Genomic DNA, 27,678 nt, shown 5'->3' with positions numbered 1-27,678 from the left:
ATTGGTATTACGGTCAAGCCAAGCAGGGTACATGGAGTGTGCGCGCGGACGACGCCCTCTCATGTCCCAGTGTGTTTAGAACTGAACTCAGGACCAGACACTCAGCAACGTGACTACCAAGCCCCCGTGCAGCTCGCCCCGCCCCTCTCAGCCAATGAAAACCGTTCGGGGCGGGCCTGAGGCGGGGTCAATGTCTCCTGCCGTCCAATCAGAGCGGCGTATTCAATATTACTTGCCAGACCATGCACTTGCACGTGTGTTCCTGCGTGTAAACTACTGTTGGGGGCGAGCAAATATGTCTGGAGAGAATAGACTGACTAGGAGCGACAGTCAGTGCTACCAGGATTTATACTGTCTTCTTCAGACTTCTTCAGACCTCTGCGCATTTCATCGTGGAATATCTAAACTATTGATGTCGTTTTTGAAGCCTATCTAAGGTAAACTGATGGGGTTTGGGCTGTAGTTAGTCGTGTTTTTGACCGTTGCTGTATAGCTAACGATAGCGTGCTAGCATGCTATCAGTATACCAGTGTACAAAATATAGACATGATTTGACTTAACTGCCATATATTGTAGCCAAAGTATGTTGTTTAATATCAGCTTTAGGCTATTCAAAATGCTGACAGTTGACGGATGAAACTTGAAACTATTCTGATTTAGCCTTTTATGTGTAAGAAGAAGAATCCGGCACGACCACTGAAAGAGAGATCCCTGAGACCCCTAGTTGGCATCTATCCAAATTTCAAGACCTATTTTTCGCAAATTAAGTGATCTTGTCATTTGTCTGTGTGTGTGTGTGTGTGTGTGTGTTAGGTGGGTGAGGGGGGAGGGGGGGACGTTGCACAATGTGGTATCAGGGCTGAAATGCCCCACTGTGATAGGTCTGTACCATACAGTACTTGCTTGCCAACGGTGACGTTAAACATAGTCAGTTTTTACTAATTGCAACCACCCTTTGCTTTTGTCAGCAGCAAACTCGTGATCATGAGTCTGTTATCAGCAATCCTTTTTTTATGTACTGTTATGACATGCATTGATTGCCTCGCACACACAGAAAAAAATCTTTCCTTATTGGCCTTCTGGGACCAGTAAAGGGTTAATACAATATTAGTTGCAATTTTGCAAAATCTGATCAATCTTCACCCTACTGCTGATGTTTTGTAGTTATTTTGCTGTAATGCAGCAACAGCTTTAATGTTTAATGTATATATTGTCATTACATCAGTGTAAACTGTACATCTGATTTAAAGGGACTTCCAGTTTTGCTCCACTAGAGGCCTAATTGTTGAAGGCTGGTTTTTCTAGGTGGAGGAACAGACATCACTAAAGCCTTGTTTTCTGTGGATAGACTTTTACTTTCATATTCTGTATTTTCCTTGTGATCTATAGTATAATTGTGGATAAGCATAGTTGTGTGCTACTTATAAGTGCATTTATTTGTACAGAAAGCATGCCTCTAGCCAATCAAATGATGTCATGTGATTGACAGTTGTTGCAAACCACTCATGTGTATGCATTGCGCTGCTACACATCACCTACACAGGCTGCACGCAGATCCCACAGCACAAAAATCCCTCATCACTAAGCTATAGCAAGACCTGCATAGTACATCTAGTAATGAATGAGCTATACTTAAGGCGTATGCATATTCAACTTGTGAACACAATGAATGTAGATCCTTTTATAAGAATGTACACATAACCACCTCTGTAGCTCTCACCAGACTTTATGCTTTACTATAGATGTCCTATTAATTGTATTGAATACAAGGCCATTAATAACAGACTATAGAAGCTGCAGAGATGTTCAGTATCAAACTCTGCAGGTTGCAGGAGCTTATTCTCGCAGATCTCCTTTCCTAGTAACTACCTATGCGAGCAGCTTAGCAGCTCCTAAACATCCCAAAAAAGTTTAGAGGCATGTGTCAAGTTGCAAATAGAGGATTAAAAGAAAGAAAGTGTAAAGTAACCTCCCTGTACTTGTGTGACCTGTTAGTCCCAGAGGGAAGTGTGAGTGAACACCATAAACTCAACAAATCAGCTGGAGAAACAGCAGAGAATACTTTGCTGCACAGTGATACTTAGAAGCGAGAACAAGTGACTCACCAGCAGTACTTAGTCTGAACACTGATGCAGAATAACAGCAACACAGTGTTCCTGCTTCAGCAATAAGAGTCTTGTTTGTGTCTCTACTGGCCACTAGCGCTGCAACTAACAATTATTTTCATGATCAATCAATCTGTTGATTATTTTCTCGATTAATGGATAAGTTGTTTGGTCCTTAAAATGTCAGAAAATGGTGAAAAATGTTGTTTTCAGTTTAGAAAATAACATTTTAAGAGGATGTTTAAATATTTTAATGAAAATAATTACTATGATGAAGTAAGAAATATTGATAGATCAACAGTTCTGCAGGAGGAAGATCCTGATTTGACTTTAGATGTTTTTACTAACTTGTCAATGCCAATTATTGACAAACATGCCCTTGTAAGAAAGCAAATTGTGAGAAATGTTAAGAAAAATACATGGTGCAAAGACAACCAAATCAGGTCATGCAATACAATATTGTAAATTAAGCAATTATCTAACAAAATTGAACAAAACGAAAAAAAAAATTACAAAATAGAAGTAAGGATGCTAAATTAGACAGTAGAAAAATATGGAATGAATTAATGGGAAGAAGAGTTAATAAGCAAAACACCATTGTTTTGGAAGCAGATGGAAAAGTTCTTACTAAACTAATGGATATTGCTAATTATTTAAGTTATTATTTCAGCAATAAAATTAATAAAAGACAGAATAAATAGTAATAAATCATGTAAATTTAAATTTGAGATGGTTAGTATTGGTACAAAAGAGAGTTAGGAGGAGGAAGTAAGGATGGTTTGATAAGCTTGTTGTGAAGCCAGTGAAACCTGCATTAAAATTGATTGCTCCACCTATATCTTGGTTAAGTAGTACAACATGTTCTAACAAGTTAAGATTGTATTTGTTTACACAAGGAATAGTGTAGAACAGTATGACTTTTTGTTTTTTCTGTTCTTGAAGATGTGATTGGATGTAGAGAGCTGTCCATCTCACTTTTATTTGTGATTTAGTGGATGAGTTACTAAGTGATTTCCTTTCTCAGTTATTTAAGAGATGACATTATTATACAGAGCTTAGACAGGCTTTGAGTTGGTGTCGGTTGTTGTGTGTCTTAGTGGGTGTGTTATGTATTGTGAGTATGAATGTTACGGATGTTTATTGACGTATTTCTGTTATTGAAGTATTGTTTAGGGACCTCAGGAAGAGTAGTCACTGCTGCAATACTGTGGCCAATGGGAATCTGAATAAACAAACAAACAAAACTGCCATAGAAGACTAAAGAAACCAGAAAATATTCACATTTGAGAAGCTGGAATCAGAGAATTAAGACATTTTTTCTTCAAAGAAACTGAGTCAAAACAGTTAATCAATCATCCAAACCAGCTGGCGATGAATTTAATAGTTGGCAGCTGATCGATTAATCGACTCATGGTTGCAGCTCTACCGGCCACATAAAGTCACACAGCGTCTCCTACTGAGTCTCTGTTCCACTTCAAAGTAGTTTAGTTGGACTAAGTTGCATGAAAATGGTGAAAACAAATAGCTTAAGACAGAAGGACAGAGAGGGAGAGAGAGATTTGGAGCGAGCAGATAGATAGTCGGAGGAGTGTATGTGTGCGTGTGTTTGTGTATTCATTGTTCTCAGATAACAATAAAACAGTCAGGGCCACCTAACTTACCACAGGCTGCCAGAAAATAGCTGAGCGGTGGCTCTTAAAAATGCCTGAGGTGGTACTTGTTCTCATTAACGAGAGCTGTCTTGCAAATTCAAAAATGATTAATCCCAGGTTTTGTTGTAAACTGTCATCTGCTGACTGTTGAACTGTTTCTCATTTAGTTTCTCTTTTTTTTCTTTTTTTTTTTTTCCACCAGTTACAACTTGTTATAGAGTTTGTTCAGCTCAGCTCCAGTATGTGCACAACTCCAAGTCCGAATATTCTCTTACCACTGTGATTTAATAAGATAATGAGCTATTAAGTGTTTCAAAGCTTCAGTTGAAAGTGTATTAAGACTGTTACACTTGGATATGATTTGCTGGGAGGCTTCCCTGATTGCATTCATTATTGAAACTGATTTATGTGCCGTAGATGTTATTAAATATGTTTCACATTTCTCCCGCTTAGAATAGAAAAGTTGGCTTCCTCTAAAATAGTGGATCATGTTTTTGTTTTTTTACATCTGACTTTTGATAGCTAATGTCGAGCAATATAAATATCATTTCAATCCAGATTGAGGCTGATATTAATAGCTTTTATGTGTTATGTGTGATTTGTAAACTTAAGTGAACCTTTAAGCTCGGCTTTGGGTTTTAAGTACGCATGAAAAAGGCTTTTCAAGAGCATTATATGTCAGTAACTTGATATATTTACTATTGAAAGAGGACAGGATTTGATACAGGAGAGGATTAGGCAAAAGCATAAACAGTTATTTAAGGATCAGTTAAAGTGATAGATGCAATTTGATACGACAGAAGGGATTGCTTAAAAATCCACACTAGTTTTACCGGTTTAAGTAAGGTATGGTTATAGTTTAAGGTCTTATTGTGTTGTCATTATTACAGTAATCATACTAGACAGAGAAAGATGCTCCTCCTCTTCCTCCTCCACCACACACTGTGAATACGACACATCAGCATGTCGGTAAAAAAGCATGTAATGTAGTGGGCGTAGATGATGGAGAAAGCCATGATTTGTTGATAGAGACAGAGGAAATGAGCGTGGGACATTTCCTCCATCAAAAAGATTTTGATGAAGGTGCGGTCTGTGGTGCTGGTACATTCATAAGATATCTGTGTTGTCCCAGATAGAGTTTTGGCTCATGCAAAGTTCTTAATTTTTATTTGCACGTGTCATTACGACATACAACAACTGATTAAGGACTATTTTTGCGTGGTTGGGTCACGTCAGGCAAAACAACGCACATCAACTAATGAGTCTCATACCTCGGCGGAGAACTAAACAAGGCTACTACAGCTACATACAGTCAAACAAGGAAAGTTGGCAGATATGTGTACTATGGGCATTATGTCAGTGTGGAAATAAGGTCAAAAATCAGCAAACTGTTCCCAGAAAAGGATACTATATTCCAGGAGGAACAAATAATGGGATTGCAACACTTTGACCAATTTTTGTTATTGCTTCACACTGTCGCTGGACCACATTATCATGCATTAGTAATAATCCAACTGGGTTATTATAAACACACTTTTCACAGTTTTTCTTTGTAGAAAGTCCTGCAACTGCTCTATATTTATTTGATCTGTTCTTAAACTGTTTAAAAGTCCTTAAAGTGAAAAAGTCAGAAGTAAAAAATAAGCATTTTCTGTTGAGCCACTCATGCTTCTTGTCATTAACCTTTTTTCCATTGGCACCTTAGGCCGCACCAAATCAAACCATGCAGCGCTGATTTTTTGCCAGATTCAAACGCGCCCGGTCACGCCCAAGGTGGACTACCTCCAAAGTCGGGTCAAAGCACGCCCGACCCACCTCCTAGCTAGTCAGATGGGCTTCATTATCACTCAGGGACAAGTCCAGCCCTCCCCTAACTTGAATGGGATAAAATGATTTACGATGAGGCTCTTTTAGACTTTCCAAATGTTTTTGGACCGCATGGGTGGGAAACAGTGGTTTAGAATGACCCCTGTGGGAATTGAACTCTCAACCGTAGTGGACTTTGTGTAACCAGGGGTTTTTTCCCCCCACTGAGACATCCAACACTCCTTTACTTCAACTTTTAATTTTACAAACTCAGTTTTTACAGTAATTGCAATAAATAATATTAAATTAGGACTAAATTATATTGTTTCACAAGTTATTTAAATGGTGTAATATATAGTCTTATATATTTTATCTCAAGAAATACAATAAAAGGTTGATTTTGTTTAAAGTACTGACTTCTTTTTTTTTTGTACGGGCATTCCTACTATGCTGGGAAATCATGTGGCCACGGTGTACTTTTTGTTTCTTTAACCCAGACAAAGCGCGTGTCTCATACATGTACATAATGTGCAGTTCCCACTCCGCCCAAAGACACTGATCCTGAATCAGATCGCGCATCTGTCCATGACGTTGCATATTCAAAAAAGAGGAGCTCTGAGGCGGAGCTGAGACCAGTGATTGCTGGAGCCCCCATGTCGCAGGCAGTACAGCCTCTGCGAGGGCGTGCGCTCCCATTGGTCGAGGGAGCCAGCCAATCAGAAGCCGGCAAGGCCTGCGGAAAACACAGCCGCGTACACGTGCCGAATGTACACAGGAAAGCAAAGCGGGACAGAACTGCTGTGCTGTGCTGTGCAAGCATCGTAACACACTACACAATGACAGTGAGGAGAGGCGTGTAGTCGCTCTACGGATGTTCACACCGGTGAGGGAAGTTTAACCGCACCGCTTTAAATATGCTTGAATTATATTAAAAGCTCGCAGCGTCTTGTCACGGAGCGGTACGGAGCGTTTTCTTTCATCCGAGAGGACAAGTTGACACATGTTCACGCATGGAGCCACGCCACAGCTTCCCACAGACAGCCGTCCATCTGTAGCCTCCATTGCAGTAGGGAAGTGTCTTAATGTTGCCAGTTGGTGTTGGTGACTGTCATTCTGTGTAAGCAGCATCTTTCTAGTGTCGGATAAGTTCAAAATATGTTTGTGTGAAAGCTGTAGTATAGTGACTGTGACTGTTATTTATCTGATGTACCTGAGTATGGTGTCTATTGTAGCGCATATTCTACTGATGTAATTGTACTTTAATTGTTTTTAACTTGAAGGAAACTTTTTATCTTCTTAACAATGAAAGGAAATCCTTTTTTTTTGTAGCCAATTCGTGTTTGAACTTTTACACAGAAGAAAAAAAAACGTGGCCTGTCATCTCATTACAATATTCATAAAGTCTGTCACTGTTCAGTTACGCTGACAGTTACCATGACGTTCATTATGTGTGTGGCATCAACCAGATGTCATTGTTTTTCTGTCATCTCTAGCTAATGGAAGAGGTTTGTTCTTGCTGATAAGTCTTACATTTTAGAAAGGTCATAAGACTGATGGATATTATGCTTTTGTGTGTCCGGCCAAATTGGCATCGCCCTGCATTCTCCAAAGGTGCACATGTTTAATTAAAGTTTAATTCACAGTATGACTAAAGATTTGATAGACCATTTGAGTTGTCAGTTCTACATTATGAACAAATGCACAGGTTAAGGTATCTGAACAGTTTAAAAGCATTTTGTGTTGCTCAGCTTGTGTGTTGCAATGATGACATTCAGCAATCCACACATAGTCATAAAGGTTGAAGTAGTTGAATGACACTATGTGTTAAATTTACTTTAGTGTAGTTTAAATAATATTTATAATGGTGGGGTTTTTTTGCACCTACATATTTGGTAATATGCAACAAAACTAAAAACACGATGGCTGCTAGTTTAGCTATACAGACAAATAACACTATCTGGTAAAGTGACCAAATATGTTTTCTTCCGTTATTTTTTGATAGCTTAACTTTATTTGGCTAGGTTATGCTAGTCAATAATACATATTGCTAAAAAAAAAAAAAAAAAAAAAAAAAAAAAAAAGACCACTCTGTTGCAGACTGAGAGGAGTGAGGGTTGATTCTTGGGTAGGTCAGTGTCCTCTGGCTCTGAATTGGATTCTGGAAGCTATACAAGTCCAATAAAGTTCAATAAAGCTGCTAGACACAGCATCTATTTTTCAGGCTGTAGTGGTATTTGACACTTGAGACAAGCTGCACCTCTCCCGGGATTGGGCCTTCAGCGGACACGCCCCCCCCTAGCGTTTCAGAGCAGAGAATACTGCTTATTTTTTTCCACAATTTTGAAACCTAATTTTATATACTTATCGATTTATCTATTTTTTAATCTGTCAAATTTGGTTGGATGGTTAATAACACATGTTTCTGTGGTGTGACCACCTCAGAACACATTTATTAGTGCTTGACATGGACTTTAACCACTGGCTATTAAACGTGTACATGTGAAGTACTTTTAATAGTAATAATAGTACACTTTATTACATAATAATAGACCTACTTCCTGTTATAACTTTCGATCATGTCATTCATGTACTCCTGGACAGTGATCAGCTGACCTATTATTGATTAATACACTGTAATTATTTGTTTGGAATTGTTCCAAGCTTCATAAATACAGTGTTTTATATTAGATGAACGCTTCTTCCTCATTATCATCATAGTGAGCAGATCTGTGGCATTTCACTGGCTGTAATGCTGTATGACTTTGCCAAATTCAGTGATGTCTTTGTTGATAGTTTTGTTGCTCAGCTCATGTGAGCATGTGATTTATCTAGCCTCAGTACATAGTGTGTTTTTCCTCCTTTGAAGAGGAATGGGATTTTGACAGTAGACATAAATTCTGTTTTTGGTTCTCTTTTCTAATTTAGTCATTGCTATTTGTTCATCTATCTTTGTGGCGCTTAAGCCGCAAGCCCTCCACTGTTAGTGCCTCTTCCAGTGCACGTGGAGTTGTTTCACCAGTTGAACGTTCCAACCAGTTCATACCAAAACACATTTATCATAGTATCTCCCTTTACCAAAATACACAATGAGGTATTTGAGATAAGACTGATCTGTTACAGAAGTAATGATTTATTTTTGGAAATCGCTTCTTGGTGAGTCACGTGTTGCCGAATTGAAAAATGTACTTTAAAGCATATTCAAAAAGGGTGTTATGTATCATCTAATAGTCTGAAAGTCATTTTACATATTCTTTCACACTCTAAGGCAGACAAAATCTTGCATAATCAGAAATCGGTCTTGCTGAGTGCATTTCCTGTGAATAATTTGAGAGGGTGGGCGGCACGGTGGCTCAGCGGTGAGCACTGTTACCTCACAATCTTTGGTTCAAAGTCGAGCCGGCTGACTCGGGCCTCGCTGTGTGGCGTTTGCATCATCCCCTCATGTCTGTGGGAGTTTCATCCAGGTGTTCTGATTTCTATCTACAGTCCAAAGACATGCATGTTGGGTAAAACTTTAAATTTGCCCTCAGGGTGCCTTGTGACACTGAAAGGGAAGCGGCACAGAAAATGTATTGAATAGCAAAAGGGCCACTGTAGTTGGCTTAGCATGTTGTTGGGTGGACAAGGACACCACATCCAGGTATTGTAGTAGCCCGAGCACAGTTCAGCACCACCTCCACCCACTCACCTTGTGTCTTTGCAATCAACCCGTGGAAGTATGCATGGATGCCAGCCTGCCTGGACACCCACTCACGCCCTGCTTGCATATTTACAAATCACAATTGCTCCTTCTCCCGCCCAGTTCAGCCGTAGCGCACACTGTTTGTCATGTGCAAGTGTGCATCATCCATCTGACCTGACATAATGCTGATTAACATTTCACGCTTTGGCGAGAGGGGCAGCTTATAGTCGCAACGAGGCAGCGTCACATGAATTCATTGAATACCTGCAATTGTCCACCACTTCTTATTCTCCTTACATTCGTTTTAAAAGTTATTTTTTGTGTCATGAGTAACATTTGCCATCAGCTGTCCACACCTCTTATCCTCTTGTCAGGTCTAATGAGCTGTCTCCAGCTGGTGGCTGCGCTGAAGCTGCCCAGTCAGCCGTATTGGGTTGTTGCGTCAAGACAGGAAGCTGATGTATGTCTGAACTGTCAGTACAGGGCCATAGCTAAACCTGTCCTGACCAAATTCTGCACCAAAAGCATCACTGCACACCTAAAGAGGCGGGTAAAGCGGGGTTATGGGCCATCTGAGTGTATAAAATTGAAAGGATTGACGACTAAAGACTAGCCTGTGCCGTCTTCTGGTTGCGTCTGCAGGGTTTTAAAGGATTACGGGGTGTCTCACTTGCCCAGGGAATAAATAGCACCAGACTTTTACTTGCGTAGGTGGTGGCCATATATATACTTTGTGATACTATTCAGAAGCAAAGCCTAGTTTACAACAGATCTCAGATGGTGAGCTTTGTTCTCTCCACCTGGCGTACTGTTTGTTTTGAATGTCCTCTGCGTAAAATGGGGTTAAGCTATGACGACTAACAAATGTCCTATTTAATTCAGGCATTAGCGCATGTTCACTTGTTCTATATTGAGATGCATGCATACGCATTTGTTGCATGCAAATAGGCGCAAGAGATTATTGTTATTCTGTTATCAAGATGTGAAGACAGATAATCTGGGTAAAAGGCTTACAGTTGGGCCCTTAACAACTACTCGTATTCTGACAAACATGCATCCAGCACCAGGAGACAGTGAAAACATTTCATGGCCATATTTGAATCTTGCTTGGAGGCCAGTAGGATAAACAGATGATAAGCGCTTATTTTCTTTTGTTGTTTTTTTTTTTTTTCCTCTCTTTTCATAGCCGTCGTCCTTGGGAGACGCTGGCTAGACCGAGCTTTTAGTCGTCCTCCAGCCAATATTAATGCCTCTCTTTCTCTGTCCATCTCTCTCATCTTAGGTGGCCTCAGCACCTAGAGCAACACATCCCAGAAGAGACGAGAAGACCAGACACACAGTGAAAATGACTCTTTTTCGCTCACACTAGAGCTGTTTTTCTCACTCTCCCTCACAATCTCTCATCCCATCTGTCGGAGTACACATGCCAAGGCTGTTTCATAAGTAGACATTCATCTCTCGTCTGCAATATTTTGAGTGACACTTTCTCTCACGATCATTAAAAGATTACTTTCTTTTGGACAGGAAGCCTTTGCTTTTTGGTCGTTTGCAAGATTTTTACGGTCATATAAAAATCGGCACTTAAAAAACCCTCAGAGGGGTTTACAACCCCAAACTTTTTTTAATTTAGCAGCTTCAGAGGAAGCAATGGATTTTCTCTCCTTAGTTCTTTCAACATCAGCTAGCATCATGATTCACCGCTACGTACATAGTAGTCCCACTTAAATTACAGTTGTTCCTATTTTTTCGCCTCATCGGACACCTTAAATCAAGCTCTGCCAGCCTCATCCTACTCTAGTATGAGTTATGACAACTCTAAATCAGTGGCCAGCAGCAACGCTCGGGGGCGAGTGGCAAGGGCCGGCGAGAAAGACAATGACCAGGAAGCTGTGTCCGAAGGGTTAAACTCGCCAAAAAGCAGCAACAGCAGCAGCAACAGCAGCAGCAGCAGCAGCGGCGGTCAGCCCAGTGCCAATGTCAGCACTCAGGAGCAAGGAAGCGGAGTCGGAGGAGGCTCCTCTCCCAGCGGAGGGTCGGGATCTGGAGGGATGTCCAGCGACCGAAGGGGACTCAACTCCGACGACATGGACGGCCTCTCCAGCGGGAACGACTCCGGGGAGAGGGAGAGCGAAGGCGGGATGGAGAGGGACAGCGGCTCACGCGGGCGTCAGTCTGTACACAGCTCCCACAGCTCGTCCAATGGCAAGGACTCCGGCATGATGCTGGAAACCACGGAGAGCAACAAGAGGTAAGAGAAGTTACTTTTCTACTTTGATTGGACTTAAAGGGATATTCTGTTTTTGCCTGCGCCAAACAGATGTCATGTTGTAACATATTGCTCGCTTTAACAGTAAAATCTGATTTGATAGAGCTGTACAGTGTTCACTCAGTTGAATTGAATTCAGCTGTTTTGAATTCCTCTGTCATAATAACATTATAAAGTGTGGTACTCAAAGTACTTACACATGCAGAAAATTACTGTATTTGTTCTGGTCAGTCATGCACGTGTCAATACAGAAGCTCATTCTCTCGTCTCTCCTCGCCCAGCTCCAACTCCCAGAGTCTCTCACCTCCTAGCGGCTCCCTGGCCTACAGCTTGCTGTTGACCAGCTCAGAGCGCGACCCTCCCTCCACATCGGGCTGCAGCAGCGACCAGTCGGCAAGGGTCCAGACCCAGAAAGAGCTAATGAAGGCCATCAAGGAGCTGAAACTCCGCCTGCCATCCGAGCGCAAGTCCAAGGGCCACTCCAGCACTCTAAATGCACTTAAATACGCCCTCCAGTGTGTCAGACAAGTCCGAGGTGAGGGGATGTTCCTGTAGTTTTTAAATAATAAGGGAGCCCTGTCTGAGAAAGCGGCAGCGCATATGTGACACATACAGTATATAGATCTCCTTTTTTTTTTCTCTGAGGTGTTTGTTTACTTGTTCTGTGTACATAATGTTCACTGCGGTATGTAATTTCATCCATTCCCGTATTCACACCCTGACCCCTTTCCAGCCAACAAGGAGTACTATCACCAGTGGAGTGTGGAGGAGTGCCACGGCTGCAGTCTGGACTTGTCTGCCTTCACAATTGAGGAGCTTGACAACATCACCTCAGAATACACCCTCAAAAACACTGTAAGTTCACTATATATCACTGAAGAGCTACTTCAAAGCAGTGGTGGTTTTCACATACTGATTACATGGACTTAAGTCTCATAAAACTTGTGAATATTTTTTTAATAGTACCTCACACTTTTTGCAGTTTGTGAGCCATGGACATTATTGTTTTATAACTTTTTTTTTTACACCACATATATAAAATTAAATGAAAGGAAAGGAACAGAAACAGCCTTCTTCACCTTGCTTCTATTCAGCGATAAAAATTGATGCCAACGAGCTGCAAAATACAACAGTGCCCCAAAGAAAAGATCTCATTGGCAGGTTTTTGGAGAAGTTGAAGCACGTCTCACTAAATTCCTCCGACCTGACCTCGTCTTCTCCTCTTGTGTTTTTTTTTCCAGGACACGTTCTCCATGGCCGTGTCATTCTTGTCAGGGAAAGTCGTGTACGTATCACCCCAAGGCTCATCTGTGCTGCGCTGTAAGCCCGAGTGTCTCCAGGGGACCATGTTTTCGGAGCTTTTGGCGCCTCAGGACGTCAGCACTTTCTACAGCGGCACGGCACCCTGCCGTCTGCCGCTCTGGGCGTCCTGCATCGGTTCTGGTGAGCTGAGGCAGATTATTGTTATTTCTAACACAAAATATTGATTGTTATTGAATGTCAAACGTCTTTAAACTATTTGCTGACTTTTTCTCCAACTCTGTCTCCCCTCCACCCCCCAGCCTCTCCTCCAGTTGACTGCACTCAGGAGAAGTCCATGTTCTGTCGAATCAGCGCAGACCGGACGCAGGGCGGCGAGATGCGCTACTACCCCTTCCGCCTCACACCCTACCAGCTCACTATCAGAGATTCAGACACTTCTGAGGCACAGCCCTGCTGCCTGCTCATCGCTGAGAAGGTCCACTCTGGATACGAGGGTATGTAAATGATGCCGTAAGGGTTCAGCTTTAAAAATTTGCCAGTACAATATCAGGTTTTTTACGATATAAGGAAGCCTGTAGTGATTTGGAGCTACTTCTGGTCTTGAACTGAGCAGAGGAAAGAAATGATGAAGCTGCTTACAGTGTTTTTATTGTGGCTGTGAAGCAATCATAATCTTATGTCAGGCTAACCCAGGCATCACAGCTACAGAAGGTGTCATACTGCACACTTAAAACTAATGCACTTGAAACGATCTCTGCATGTGGGACCATAAAGGTGACAAGCAACAGACTGCGTCTCACTGATTAGGTTTTGATGCCATATTCCTCTGAATATGGATAATTGCACCGATGCCAAATGATTGGATGCATTTCAGAATTGCAGATTAACCCTTAGCATATATATATACGGAATGCCTACTTATTTCACTCTTTCACTACTTATTTCTCGCATTTTACTACTCATCCTGTGCCCCGAAACATGCTTTTCATCTGTTGTATCTGTGCCCTCTGTACCCGTCAGCTCCTCGGATCCCTCCAGACAAGAGGATCTTCACCACCAGTCACACTCCCAGCTGCCTTTTCCAGGAAGTCGACGAGAGGTCAGTTACCCACCTGCGTTGCCTTCTGGCCACAGTGTTTTTGAAATGAGGAACTGATGATCATATGGATGAATAGCAGCAGATGAGGGACAGTCAGAGCAACGGCAGTTGCATAACACAAAAACTACCTGGAATTTAGATAATTAATTCAGTGTTTCTTTTGCATTTGTCAACGTTTTTGCTACAGTTGAGTACAATCCAAGTGTAATAATAAAATCCCATGCCCTCATATTAGCACAGCTTTTTCATTAAAACCACTGTTGCTGTTTTAACGGTGTGTTAATATGATGTGTGTGCAGGGCAGTGCCATTGTTGGGCTACCTGCCTCAAGACTTGGTGGGAACCCCCACCCTGCTCTACATCCACCCTGAAGACAGGCCCACCATGGTGGCTATACATGAGAAAAGTGAGTCTATTGACCTTTTGAGCTCTGTTTCCATTTTGTTAAACTATCGAGTCAGAGCTCCACATCTTCCAGTTATGAGGGAGATGGATTCATTCATTAATGTAATATGTTATAAGTCAGTGTGACTCATGGAACAGTATTTTAATATCTTCCAAATAAATGATATCATGCATGATCTCACCCTCATATAACGTGTGTTTTGTTGTCTTCTCTTCAGTCTTTCAGTTTGCAGGGCAGCCGTTTGAGTATGCGCCGCTGAGGATGTGTGCCCGCAGTGGGGAATACCTGACCATTGACACCAGCTGGTCTTCCTTTGTCAACCCCTGGAGCCGGAAGGTGGCGTTTATTGTTGGGCGCCACAAAGTCAGAACGTAAGATTATTTGTTGGTCAGAAACATGTAACGTTACCAGGACAGTCATTCAGAAATATCTGCATTTTAAAAAGGCATACAAAAGGAAGAGAAGGAGTCTGTTTCAAATATATATATATTTAAAGTATTACAATTTGTGGCCCTCTGCCGTTCTCCCTGTCTCCAGGAGCCCACTGAATGAGGACGTGTTCACGGCACCGCAGGGCTGCGTGAGTCGCGTCACCACCCCGGACATCGTGCAGCTGAGCGAGCGGATCCACCGGCTCCTGGTGCAGCCCGTGCACAGCGGCGGCTCTCAGGGCTACAGCTCGCTCGGGTCCAGCGGCTCACGAGGCTCTCGCCGCTCACACCAGCAGCACCTCAGTGCCTCAGCCACCTCCTCCAGCGACAGCAATGGCCCCGCCATGAATAAAGCTGCCGCTGCGGTCGCTTTGCACAAGCCTGTGAGTCTGAGCAACCAGTAGTTTGACATTTTAGTCTCCAATAAAGTTTTTAAATAGGCTATTGAGAGACAAACAACATCATAAGAAATGTACTTTTTCCATAAAACACAACGTAATTGATCATTTTCTCATGGTTACACACACTGTCAGATATTCAGCTGATTCAACATGAGGATAATGACAGATTAGATTCACAGCCATACCATGTTTTAGTTAACCGAGTGTGACGCTTTGGTTGTTCCAGATGACGTTCCAGCAGATCTGCAAAGATGTTCACATGGTCAAGACTAACGGGCAACAGTCCTTCATCGAGTCCCGTAACCGGCCACTACCCAGAAAAAACACCAGCACAGGTAATGTTTAAAAGGACAGTTAACAGACATCCTGGTTATTTTATATTTATATACAAGTCGATTTTTATCTCGGGTAAAATAAGTTGTGTTCTTACTGTTTTCTTTTCTGTTCCTCTATCTCTTTATTCATCATTCAGGCACAACAACCAGCCTCCGAGCCATCAACAGTGACCCAATCAGAAGTCTGATAGTTGATATGACCAAACCTCTCGAAGCCCTGGTCCCTCCACCGCTTGTACAGAAGGAGCCCCCCACTGGCTACTCATACCAGCAGATCAACTGTCTGGACAGCATCATAAGGTGTGTTTACCGTTCAAGTATGTGTGAATATAAGTAGTCAAAACCTAAATCCATACACTTTTTTATTCATTTTGCTAATTCAACACTCTTGACTCCACCCAGGTACTTGGAGAGCTGTAACATTCCTAATACGGTTAAAAGGAAATGTGGCTCGTCCTCCTGCACTGCGTCCTCCACATCTGATGATGACAAACAGCAGGAAGCCAATGGAAACACCAAAGGTATTTTTAAATTATGTCTTCAAACCATTTTGGGTTGTTTTGTAATTTATTATGTAGATAATATTGTAGCTCAGGGGGGTGGACAAAAACCTAACAGTAGAATAAGTCCCTGTTGTATTGTCCTAGTCTGGTATAGAAATGTATGTACAGTTATACAAAGATCACAGAATTTAGGTCTTTAAAAGCCTCTTTCACACATAGTTCCAGTTAATTACTGGGAAAATCTTTCAGGCATCACTGGGGATTTTCACTATTTACACATGCTGCTACGCTCAGAAACATCTCGGTGTTGTGCCTTTTCACACATGCCATGGCAATGCCTGAATAGATAGGGCAAGGAACAGTCCAGCAGATGGCGGTAATGCTACACTTATGGATGCCAACCACCATAAAACTCAACAGCAGCAGAAAGGGCACAGCCGGATGTGTGTGTAAGCAGCGGTGGACATTAGTTTCAGGAACACGGTTAGCGAGAAGCTGTTTTCTTGAAAAAAAGAGCAAATAAAAGAACTTATGTTGCTCGTTAGTTATCAAATCACCTGTGAAAGCATTTGCAAGGCAACCGTAAAGAAGTTGCAGATTAAAATAGTCATCAGCGGAGTATTGTGATTGGTTCACTTGCTCCATGTGAAAATGTCTGTTGTGAGATGAACACAACCCTTTATGTGCCTGTCCTTGCAATGTTATCACAACACAGTACAAGCATTTTCCCTGAAATGTTACTAGGTCTTGAGGTTGGAGACGGAACAGATTTCCATGCAGGAAATATTCCTGAACATTTCAGGGATAGATGGCATGTGTGAAAGGGGCTCCACTCTGCTTTAAATTTATATTATGACAGTGTTTAAGCTTTGTTTGTTTTTCTGTATGTACTTGCTAACAAAAAAAAAATCCTCATTTTTTTTGTTGTTGGATTGTATTTCTCTGTGCTGAAGTTGTGTGCAGCGTTCTTGATGTGTATCACAGGAGACCTTTTGGGGTTTTTTGCTTCTACAGGCGGTTCAGTTAGCCTGGTAGGGGAGCCTCCCCCTCTGCCACCACTGACCATGGCCACCAAGGCAGAGAGTGTAGCTTCAGTCACTTCCCAGTGTAGCTTCAGCAGCACCATTGTGCATGTGGGAGACAAGAAGCCTCCTGAGTCAGGTGGGAATCATCAACACTGACACCGCCTCAGTGGCGGAAAGTAACCACGCACATTTACTCAAGTACTGTAGTAAAGTACAATTTTGAGGTACTTGTACTGTACTTGAGTATTTCAATCTTATGCCACTTTATACTTCTGCTCCACTACATAACAGAGGGAAATATTGGGCAACAAACATCAGTTTATAAAATGTTGCTACCCAACGGTATATGAAGCAGTTCAAATTAGCTCTACCTTGACTAACCACAGCATTGAAGTACCACTTACATATTCATGTGTCAATAAGAACCCATCAATAATAATGATCCAATAATCTGATAATGTAACACTAACAGGGGCCATTCTGCATAATGACTACTACTACTAGTATTTTATTGCTAATACTTCTGTACTTTTAACATTTTGAATGCAGGACTTTGATTTATCTGAATACTTGTTCCTGCACCATCTTGAATTTAATGGCCTTCAATGTGGTTTAATTGGCTAAAGTTTTAGATTTTTCTTTGTACCCATCCTTTTTATGTTGTTACACACCCTTTATATTGTTATCTACTGTTTTCTGATTTTACCTCTCTGGCTTTTTAAATCTGCCTAAAAGAGGATTTATTGCTTTCAAAGTCTTGAAAAATGAACTTGTAGTAACCTGTAGCCCCACACACATAATCTGATTTCTGCCTTTGTTTCTTTCCAGAAATATTATGGCTGTCATCTCTTTTGCAGTTGAGCCTTAACATGTTTTTCTACTGTTTACACTTTTTTTTCCCTGTTCTATGCTGTTCCAACAACATTGATTTCCTCTAATACCCCAACATGCTTCTTCTTAATCACAGACATCGTCATGGAGGAGGCTCCTACCACTCCTACACTTGCTCCGCCTATCACTACTCCAACTCCTCCCGCCAGAGGCCTGACGCCTCCCACTAACACCTCCATTACCCCTCCTTCTCCTCTTCCTCCTCTTCCTCCCCCTCCTCCTCCTCCGCCCCCACACTCTCAAGCCACTCAACCGGAGAGGGACAGCTGGAGAAGTGGAAGTGGAGGAACAGCAGCAGGAGGAGGAGGTGGAGGCCGGCGGGGTCTGACAAAGGAGGTACTCTCCGCCCACACCCAGCAGGAGGAGCAGGCGTTCCTCCACCGCTTTAAGGACCTCAGCAAGCTGCGCGTGTTTGATCAGACGGCGTCTTCGACTGTGCGCTGCCACACACAAGCTGCCAACCCTCTGTCACGAGGTAGGGGCACACTACTCTCACCAGTCAAACACACACACACACACAGTACTGTATATGCACGTGTGAAAGCAGAGTTTATAAATATGCATGAGTAGAGAGGCTTTCATATAGTGGTTTATCATTTGTACAATATGTTTAATAATCAGAACAACTTTCATGACAAGTCAATCTGCTTAATACATAGAGGTCAGTATCTTTGGGTTTTGGACTGTCGGTCGAACAAAACATGCAATTTGAAGACGAATCACTTGTAGTACTTCACATTTTCTAGATTAAAATGATTAATCAGTTATTCCAAAAATAATAAATAGTCTAATTGATAACAAAATGGTTCAGGGATAATATGACCTGCAAGAGACCAGAGTGTATTCTGCAACAGAATGATGACTAAATGTTTTTGCAGTTCACCATGATTTACCTTATTGGGGCCCTCATTGATCTAGTTTTTTATGTAGGTCTTGAAACTATGTATAGTAGACCGAAGCAAAATTATTGCTGTTTAACTCTAAAATCCTTGTTGTTTAGCTTAACTCATTGTCTCCGTATTTTTCTCAGGTGTGCGTTGTTCTCGCGACTACCCAGCTGCAGGAGGCACCTCCGGCCACAGACGTGGTCGTGGGGGTAAGAGGCTCAAGCACCAGGAGTCATCTGACCAGCACAGTTCCCTGGGCCTAAACGGGGGCCGCAGAGACCCCAGACACGGCACAGCTCCCGGACCCCTCAACATGCCTCCAGGGCCCCTCAACATGCCTCTCGGACCCCCCACTAGCTCCTCCTCCTGGCCATCTGTGTGCTCCCAGGCCAGCATTCCCGCTCCCCCTTTCGCTCCCGGTATGCTTCCGATCTACCCCGTCTACCCGCCGCTCACACAGCCCTTACCTGTCCCAGATCCATCACGTTTCCCACCTACCCAGATGGTGCCTCCCATGATGGCCCTCGTTCTGCCCAACTACATGTTCCCCCAGATGGGAGCGCCCATTTCTCAGCCAGGCGCCAACCCCGGACACTTCTACAATCCTAACTTTACTTACCCTGGCGCCACCCCAGCCGTCGTCCCCACTGCTGTTTCCAACCCAATGTCCATTCCAGGCATGGGTGCCCCGTCTCGTAGCAGCACCCCCCAGTCCTACAGTCAGACACCTGCTGACCGCGAGGGGGCAGAGTCCCCCCTCTTCCAGTCCCGATGCTCCTCCCCTCTCAACTTGTTGCAGCTGGAGGAGTCTCCCAGCAACCGGTTAGAGGTCGCCACGGCCCTGGCTGCTTCACAGCAAGCCCCACCTTCTGTGCAGGGTGGTGCAGCCGGGGGACAGAGCTCACCCAATCAGAGGAGCTCTGATGATAACTCCAAGGAGAATGAGAATGTAAGTTCACAGATGCTCAGGATATGATGTAATGTTTTCATAGCTATTGTACATGATTAAAAATGCTAAAGGAAGAATTTAAATTTTAAACCAGATGGCCTCCTTCCTTCAGGAAGGCTCAGGTCTTTTATCAACAAACACTAATTGACCTTGCAATCCTGTAAAGCTTCTCTTACCCACTGACTATAAGAAAACACTAACAGCTTAGTCAGTAGTACATGCAATGTCATCACATCCTGTTTTCGGTCTCATTTCATCCTTAGTGTTGGCGTCACCACTTTCAGTGGCATGGTCAAAATGGTGTAAATACTGGCAATTATAAGTTAATTTCCTGTGACTCATTTTACGACCAAGGACCTCGCTTGAGAAATGAGAATACTAATCCAATTTTAGTTGATACCCCTCTGGACTTCCTGAACTGCAGAGCTCTTGGATTAATCCACATGAATGTGAGAAGCTTGGTACCAAAACTGGACCCCATTAGAATCTGGGTCCAACAAACCAGTCCAGATATTTGAATTCTAACAGAAACCTGGTTGTCTGATTAAAATTAAAGATGCTCATTTCTTCACCTACTTGGCCAGACACCAGAAATCCAGAAAAGTCAACCCTGATAGATATAATCCTAATGAACAAACCACATAAATTCACAGCCAGTAGTGGACTTAAGTGATCATTGTCCAATTTTCTGCATTACATTCCACCACATATTATTATAAAGAGACTACAACATTTTGCTGAGCAGACTTTTCCTTGTGATTTATTTCTCAGTGATATCACAAGGTTATGTGCTATTCCTGACCCCGAGTCAGCCCTGAGCCATTTCACAGATGTTTTTAACTCCTTAGCAAATAAATATGACTCCCTTTTAAGAAATACAGGGTAAAAATAGATTGAATCCTTGGTTTGCACCTGAAATCTCAGGAGGTTTTAAGGTTAAGGGATGTTGCAAGAGCAAAAGTACAAGGCTCAAAGTCCTCTATGGATTGGCAGATCTTTAGACAGTTGAGAAACAAATGTGGGCAGGGCTGATTGAAATGCTAAGTCATGTTATTTTGTCGACACTCTGTCCGATTGTAGTAGTAATCCAGCAAAATTTTGGAAAACAATGTCACCAATTCATGGTCATGCTTACTTCCTACCCAAGCACCTTTCTCTAGATTTTGTCCTTGTCTCAGAAAAAAGAACAAATCTGTGACATGTTTAATAGTCATTTTATTCCTTCTGGTCACCTGTTCAAAAATCCAAATCTATCTACAATTGCGTCAGTCGAGGATGGGAGCAGTTGTAATAGAAATAACCCTTTTGGTGAAAGATTTTCCCTTAGACAGTTATCTGTCAAGGAGGTATTTGATGCCTTGGCTATCTATCTAAAATTTACAGCATTTAACGTTTTTTGTATGCCATATATCTCTTTTCTCCATTAGGGTGAAACTAATGAGTCCAACCAGGATGCCATGTCCACGTCCAGTGACTTGCTGGATATGTTGCTGCAGGAAGACTCCCGCTCAGGCACTGGCTCCGCTGCTTCTGGATCAGGATCCTCAGGCACGAGGTCCTCGGGTTCTGGTTCCGGCTCCAATGGCTGCAGCTCCTCTGGTACCAGCGGCACCAGTAAGTAGACTAATGACTTTCAGTCCATCCTCAATGGAATTTTGTTCTTTCAAGTAGTGAAATTAAATGTTTTATTGGCCATGTGAGGTCAGGTAATAAGTGTCAAAATACAAATTTACCAGAAAGAAATCACCTTCTCTTTCCTTGTTATAAATACAGACAAATCAAACCTTAATTTCCCTCACTTAAACATTGCATTAAATGCATAAAATCTACATAAATGTGAGATTGTTCAATATTGTTTGCAAAATTCATGTTTTGGTGCACACATTGCCCAAACAGACTCAGCATCAAAATGACTAATTACAAAAAAATATCTCATAATCAAATCTTGCCTTTCATTTCTTTGTCCATTCAGGCAGCAGCCAGGGCAGCCACACCAGCAAATACTTTGGTAGTATTGACTCGCTGGAGAACGACCATTCCCGCAAACAGCCAGCAGGGGGCAGCAGCAGCACCGGGGGAGACGGAGGTGAGGAGCAGTTTATCAAGTGCGTCCTCCAGGACCCCATCTGGCTGCTCATGGCCAACACAGATGACAAGGTCATGATGACATATCAACTGCCTGTCAGGTAAGACACTGGGCAAAATGTATCCAAACAACACAGCAGTAGACTTATTGTTACTTAATAGTCACAACAAGTCTCTTATTAGACAGAGAGTTGTTTCTTTTATTTGTTTTGTTTTTTGTTAAGAGGTACGGTTTATTTTTTAATGCTTGAATACACTTGGCCAATGTTACACTGTACTTTGCTAATTAAAAACTAGTATTAAAGTTTAAAATAAGTACCAGAATTTTGAGAATATACAAATACAAAATTTGATGATTTTAATTTGATCTTGCACTCACATGTCACACTCATGTCACACTACTACTGTGTGTATGTTGCAGGAAATGGCCCCATGAAATTAATGTGTTGTGTTATTACATCAGCAATTATAATAATAACAATAATAATAATAGCCTTTTTGTTGGTTTAACAGCCATCTGTTTATTGTAGATTCTCAATTTCTGCTCATTAAATCACAGAAGATGGGCGTCAACAACAAGCTTCAGTTTATAAAATGAACAATCTCTTGAGAATTTATACAAAACAGAAAAAAATAGGCCTAATTAAAGAACCTCAGACCAGTCCTACCATGTTCATACCTGCCATCCAGCAGGCACCAGCTGCCAGACAAGGCATATTCTGACAAAACTAGCTGACTGTCAAGAAAAGACAGCAGGTTTACAGTGACCCACCTTCCTTGTGTTTGTATAACAGAGACATGGAGACGGTGCTGCGTGAGGATCGTGAGGCCCTCAGGAATATGCAGAAACAACAGCCTCGCTTCACAGAGGAGCAGAAGAGGGAGCTCAGCCAGGTGCACCCTTGGATCCGCACAGGACGTCTGCCCCGAGCCATCAACATCTCCGTGAGTACACTGCGCCCATCCCCGAAATTCTGTTGAGACTTTGACAGCTAACATGAGTAAATACACCCAACATGTAGAAACAACGGGAGATCATTCGTTTCTTTATGCTTTCCAGGGCTGCACAGGCTGCAAGTCTCCACCCTCCGTGCCTCCCGCCGCCCCGTTCGACGTGGAGATCCACGAGATGGAGCTGTGCAGTGTCCTCAAGTCTCAAGAAGAAAGTGCCAGTAAGGCCAAGAAAAACCTATCCGAGACAGCCATGGACGAAGCCCAGCCGGAGGACGAAGATGAGGAGGAGGAGGTCCAAGAGAAAGAAACCAAAACACAAGACAGCAACCAAGACATGACAACAGAGGAGCAGAGAGTGACCTCAGAGTCTGTGGAAGAAAAGGCAGCGGGGGCTCAGCCGCCCGAGTCTGACATGACTCACTAAGCAGGTGGCCAAAGATAAAGAAGAATAATGTTTATCGGGACCTTTCTACATTGATATGCAGGATATGTGCACCTGCCAGGACTGTATGTGCCCTTAACATCATTACACAGGATGTAAGATGTTGAAATGGCCTCTGCTGGGACTTTAAGGTGCATATTAATCGAGACAACTGCCATTTACTGTTTGACAGGTCAGGCGGCACACTTTGCCGAAAATAAATCTTCATTGAGTCTGACTTTGATGACAGCACACCAGGCATGTTGTATGACTGCATACGAGATGCCTTGGAAACCACAGGATGTGCACACTCAGTTTTAGAGAGTGAGGTAGTATTTTGTTTTTTTCCCCCCCTCGGCTGTTCTTGTAGTTCTCGGCATATTTATTTAAAGTTGTAAAATAATCAGAGAGGACTAAGGTGAATGTGTTACAAAAAGGCGCCTTTACATAAAGATGGATGTGCTTCACCACAGTGTCCTCCTTGACGTTTTCATCTCTCCTGTTCAGGATTGAGCTCGCGAGGAAAGAAGGGAGCTTATCCGCTCACCTCTGACTTTTCTTCTCTTGTTGAATGTTTCCCAGGTTGTGGGATCCTGCTCCCACTTAGGTCCTGTTTTCTCTCAAAGACTGAATTTAGGTTTTGTCATGGAAACCTTGCTCCGACTACAGAAAAAGCAGCGTTCACCCAACAGATAAAATGTACAGTGAAAGCCAGGTTGACTTTATTTTGTAAACATTGTGTATATTTTTATACTTTCATCTACTGCAAATAGAGAGGATAAATGCCCAAAAGAGTGTCTGTACTATAAAAAAGAAAGATATGTGACAAAGTCCAGGATTAAAATCTTATTTGTTTTACATTTGCGGCAAAAATAACAATCAAATCACAGTCTCTGTAGCTGTGTAACACTGCAATCTAGTTTATTCACATGAGCGATGTACAGTTTAAATCGTAGGGCAGCGTGGCAATCGCCAGGAGACGGACCTGGACTTTAAGGTCTCGCCTTGGCCGGGCATTAGTTTGTGCATTCGTGTGGTCACCCCAGAGTGATAAATGAACAATGCCTCTCTGAGAAGTTACTCTCTCACAAACATCACAAGACAGTATTTCCCAAACTGCCAGCACCCTAAGGAGCTGTAAAGCCCTTCAGTTGAGGGAGAGCTTTTGTGTTGCCAGTGCTTGCTCATGGTGGTAAAGTGAATTTTTTAAAAAGAGGTGGACGTAGCTCTCTAAAAAACGTCTCGAGAGTTCAGAGAGTGTTTACTATCTTCTCTTTTCCTCTCTGTCCCTTTCTCTTCCTCTCTGTGGCACTGTTCTGGTCATGTGATATCCTATGCTTTATGGCGTCAGTGGTGTCTGCGACAGTTTCTTAATATTTTTGTGAAATTCTTTGTACAAGAAACACAATAAAATGACTTGAAAGTCCTTTAAATGTGAAGTCTGTTTTTCCCTTTCAGCTACGCAGTTAGATTTATGATTATATCTCTTTGCAGTCTATTTTTGTTGGTGGGTGTTTTTTTGCAACAGTTGGCCTGGATACACAGGAGTGTCCAGAATGAACTGGAAGCAAAGAGCAGATCGGGGCAGACGAACCACAGTCTCCTTCTATTCAACTGTGGTTTCTACCCAGAGTGGTCACCATAGCTTAAAAAAGACAAAGGCATGCCTTCGTTTAGACACGTTTTAACACAAAGCAGCAACATTGACTTCATTGCACATAATTATAACAATGACGATGATTGTGATGTTCTGTATGTTTGTAATTTTGTTCCAGACAGCTGATGTTAATAGACTAGCTTGAAACGTCATTTAAAAAAGGTTAAATTATGTGCATTGAATCAACTTTTTACAATAATGACGGGCCTTTCTATGCCAAAAACAATATATTTTGCTGTAGAATTCAACATATTTCAAGTAATCCATATTTACTTTTAAGAGCCCTATGCCCTGATTTCTTTTTTTTTCTTTTTTTTTTTAAGCCTACTGTATTTTTCATTCTTTCCTGCATTTAAACTGAACCAACTACTTAATTTCCACTGTGGTGAATTCTGTGGAAAGGAATTTAATCTTCATAATTAACTTTAATTTGCCCCAGCAGAGTAAATTGTGTTCAAGATAAGAGTCTACATATAACGGCTCTGTGAGATTGCATTTATAAAAGCTAAATGCTAACATCAGCATTCTAACATGCGCACAATGACAATGCTAACATACTGATGTTTAGCTGCTGAGGCTAACATTCTTTGGTTTATGACTAAATACCTTCAAATTTAAGTATTTGATAAATTGTGACTTTTTAGAATTAATGATTGCTCAAGATAAACACAAAGTTGGGGACAAAGAACATAACAGCTCAACACCAGCGTGTGTGCACAAGCAACACATTGCAAACCTGATATGAATTATTAATGTGACAAGTCACTAACACGATCAAAATGTTACCAAGAGCAGCCATTTGTTCTCATTTACTGACATTCCTACATTACATTATATTAATTTTAGCTGATATTTTGGTTATTATTGGTATACATTTTTGGGACCTGAAATAATTCACAAAAAGTGCCAGAGTCTTTCCACTTTTATAAAAATTTTGACCTAACAATCAATCACTCTTTTTAGAGGAAAAAGTCTGGAGATAATCAGAGTGATTACAATTTATCCTGAGGAGAATATGAATGTCTGAAGCAAATTTCCCAGCAGTACATCCACTAGTGTTAGAGATTTCACTCAAATAACAAATATGTAAACCTCATAGTGTATGGCAAAGTCAGAGGGTCACCAAAGTGAAGCTGCCAGTATGCTTCTTCAGAACTCCTTTGTAGATGGTTGAATAACTTCAGAAATCCCCTTTTTGATGCCGGATTAGAGGGGCTGCATCCAAACACTAACTTTCCGAAACATCCAGCACAGTAGTGTAGGCAGAAATCACAGTCTGGGTGGGCACAGAGAAAATCAGGTGGGCCTAGCCCGTCCAAGACCAGTCATGCTTAATAAGATCTGAAATACATCTGTTCACTAAAATAAGTCATTACAACTATACTTGCCTGAATGCACCACAGTCTAATCATACAAGCCTTATACATCATCACAGGTAATGTTACAGGCATCAAGATGAACATTAACAGCATCATAGCCTGGCACAGCAGCCACATTTTCACACACAGCTGACAGATGCAACAGCATCATTAATCAAGTGTATAGATAGAGGGACACCGGCACCAATGTGCTCAGTAACATTAAAAATAACACCTGAACATAGCTTGGCACGGCTTTTCCTTATTCAGAACTTTGTGAAACAGTATAACAATGCACTAGCAATGGCAAGTATTGGTGTTTGAGAGATACCTATGCCTGGCTTCAATCTTGGGGTGCCCATACAAGGTAAGGTTTATCATTACATTGCTTGTCCCCTTCCAGAGCAGGGTCATACCCCACTCTTTGCCAAGATCTATTTCCACGATCCTGACCATGAGTTGCAGTACTGTCACGACCACACCTCAAACAGCAGTCTAAAGAATTTTTGCTGAAAGCACAAGAGGCCATTCCCTAGTGCAACCCATACATGCAACAATTCAAGTCAGCCATTGAGCATGCGGCCCAGAATGACAGCACCAATGAGCCCAAATATGTACAGTTTGTACACGGTGCCAAAACCTTCATCATGGCACCTTGAACCTTCCATAAAAAGATACTGACATGGCTGTCATTGCTCCAGGAGTAACAACAACAACAACAAAGCAGTTTGGAAAGCTGGCTGTCACTCTTCACCTCAGAGGAGGAATACTTCAGATGATCAAACGCCATGCATCCAGCATATGACCCATTATCATTATCACCACTGTGGTATGCCAAGGAGTTCCAGGATGTGATGGCCTTGGTCCGAGTCAAGGGAAAACCTGACTTCTTCTTGACCTTCACCTGTAATCCCAAGTGGCTGGAAATCACAGGATTGCTTTTTGAGGGTCAGCCAGCCAGAGACCAGACATATCACTCGAGTGTTCCACATAAAGTTGGAAGCACTCCTCACAGACCTCCTCAAACATGATATCTTGGGGCATGTAGATGCCTACATGATGGTAAAGGAAATGCAAAAGTGCCATCTTCCACATATCCACATGCTCTTGACCATGGTACCCCATGACAAACCCAGGACCTCAGCAGATACTGATCACCTGGCCGATATTCCTAACAAAGACACAAATCCGCAAGTACATCGCATTGTCACATCATACATGATTCATGGTCCTTTTGGGGAATGGAACAATGCCAGCCCCTGCATGGCACACAGGAAGTGTGCAAAGGACTATCCCAAAAATCTTTGAGAGAAGATTAGCTTCTCTGAAGACTCCTATCCTCTCTACAGGAGACAGGCAGAAACAGCACTTGGTGCTCCCATCATTAAGACCATCAGAGGTGGCGTCAGCATATCAACAATGCATGGGTTTGCCTTACAATCCATATATTCTACTCTGGTATAATGCTCACATTAACTTTGAGACACATTAACCTTAACCTT

At 42.1% G+C, this 27,678-nt stretch overlaps 1 protein-coding gene across 4 annotated transcripts; it reads left to right on the top strand.

Annotated features, from left to right (window-relative positions):
- Positions 1-263: 263 nt before the first annotated feature.
- per1b (period circadian clock 1b) lies at positions 264-24,594 on the top strand. 4 transcript variants are annotated; one of them, XM_067580690.1, is made up of 20 exons: positions 264-437; positions 10,528-11,493; positions 11,793-12,046; positions 12,245-12,366; positions 12,753-12,954; positions 13,074-13,268; positions 13,795-13,873; positions 14,173-14,279; positions 14,497-14,650; positions 14,817-15,093; positions 15,338-15,446; positions 15,584-15,746; positions 15,849-15,967; positions 16,964-17,110; positions 17,942-18,340; positions 18,896-19,701; positions 21,129-21,315; positions 21,674-21,887; positions 22,581-22,731; positions 22,847-24,594. In XM_067580690.1, the coding sequence occupies exons 2-20, from the start codon at positions 11,045-11,047 to the stop codon at positions 23,162-23,164; spliced, it is 4,452 nt and encodes a 1,483-aa protein (XP_067436791.1). In that variant the 5' UTR covers positions 264-437; positions 10,528-11,044; the 3' UTR covers positions 23,165-24,594. The 4 variants fall into 4 exon arrangements, with proteins under 4 accessions (XP_067436791.1, XP_067436795.1, XP_067436792.1 ...); XM_067580691.1 differs by lacking the exon at positions 264-437 and adding an exon at positions 6,330-6,446; XM_067580692.1 differs by lacking the exon at positions 264-437 and adding an exon at positions 6,482-6,680.
- Positions 24,595-27,678: the final 3,084 nt, after the last annotated feature.

Source organism: Thunnus thynnus, chromosome 22 (assembly GCF_963924715.1).
Source record: "Thunnus thynnus chromosome 22, fThuThy2.1, whole genome shotgun sequence".
NCBI lineage: Eukaryota > Metazoa > Chordata > Actinopteri > Scombriformes > Scombridae > Thunnus > Thunnus thynnus.
The sequence above is the reverse complement of the archived record's forward strand: the minus strand, read 5'-3'. Positions and strand labels throughout refer to the sequence as shown.

Bases quoted from the DNA above. Each gene is read 5' to 3' on its own strand.
- per1b (XM_067580690.1), top strand. From the start codon at position 11,045: ATGAGTTATGACAACTCTAAATCAGTGGCCAGCAGCAACGCTCGGGGG. The intron at 12,367-12,752 runs GTAAGTTCACTA...TTTTTTTTCCAG, and splicing joins AATACACCCTCAAAAACACT to GACACGTTCTCCATGGCCGT. The intron at 14,651-14,816 runs GTAAGATTATTT...CCCTGTCTCCAG, and splicing joins GGGCGCCACAAAGTCAGAAC to GAGCCCACTGAATGAGGACG.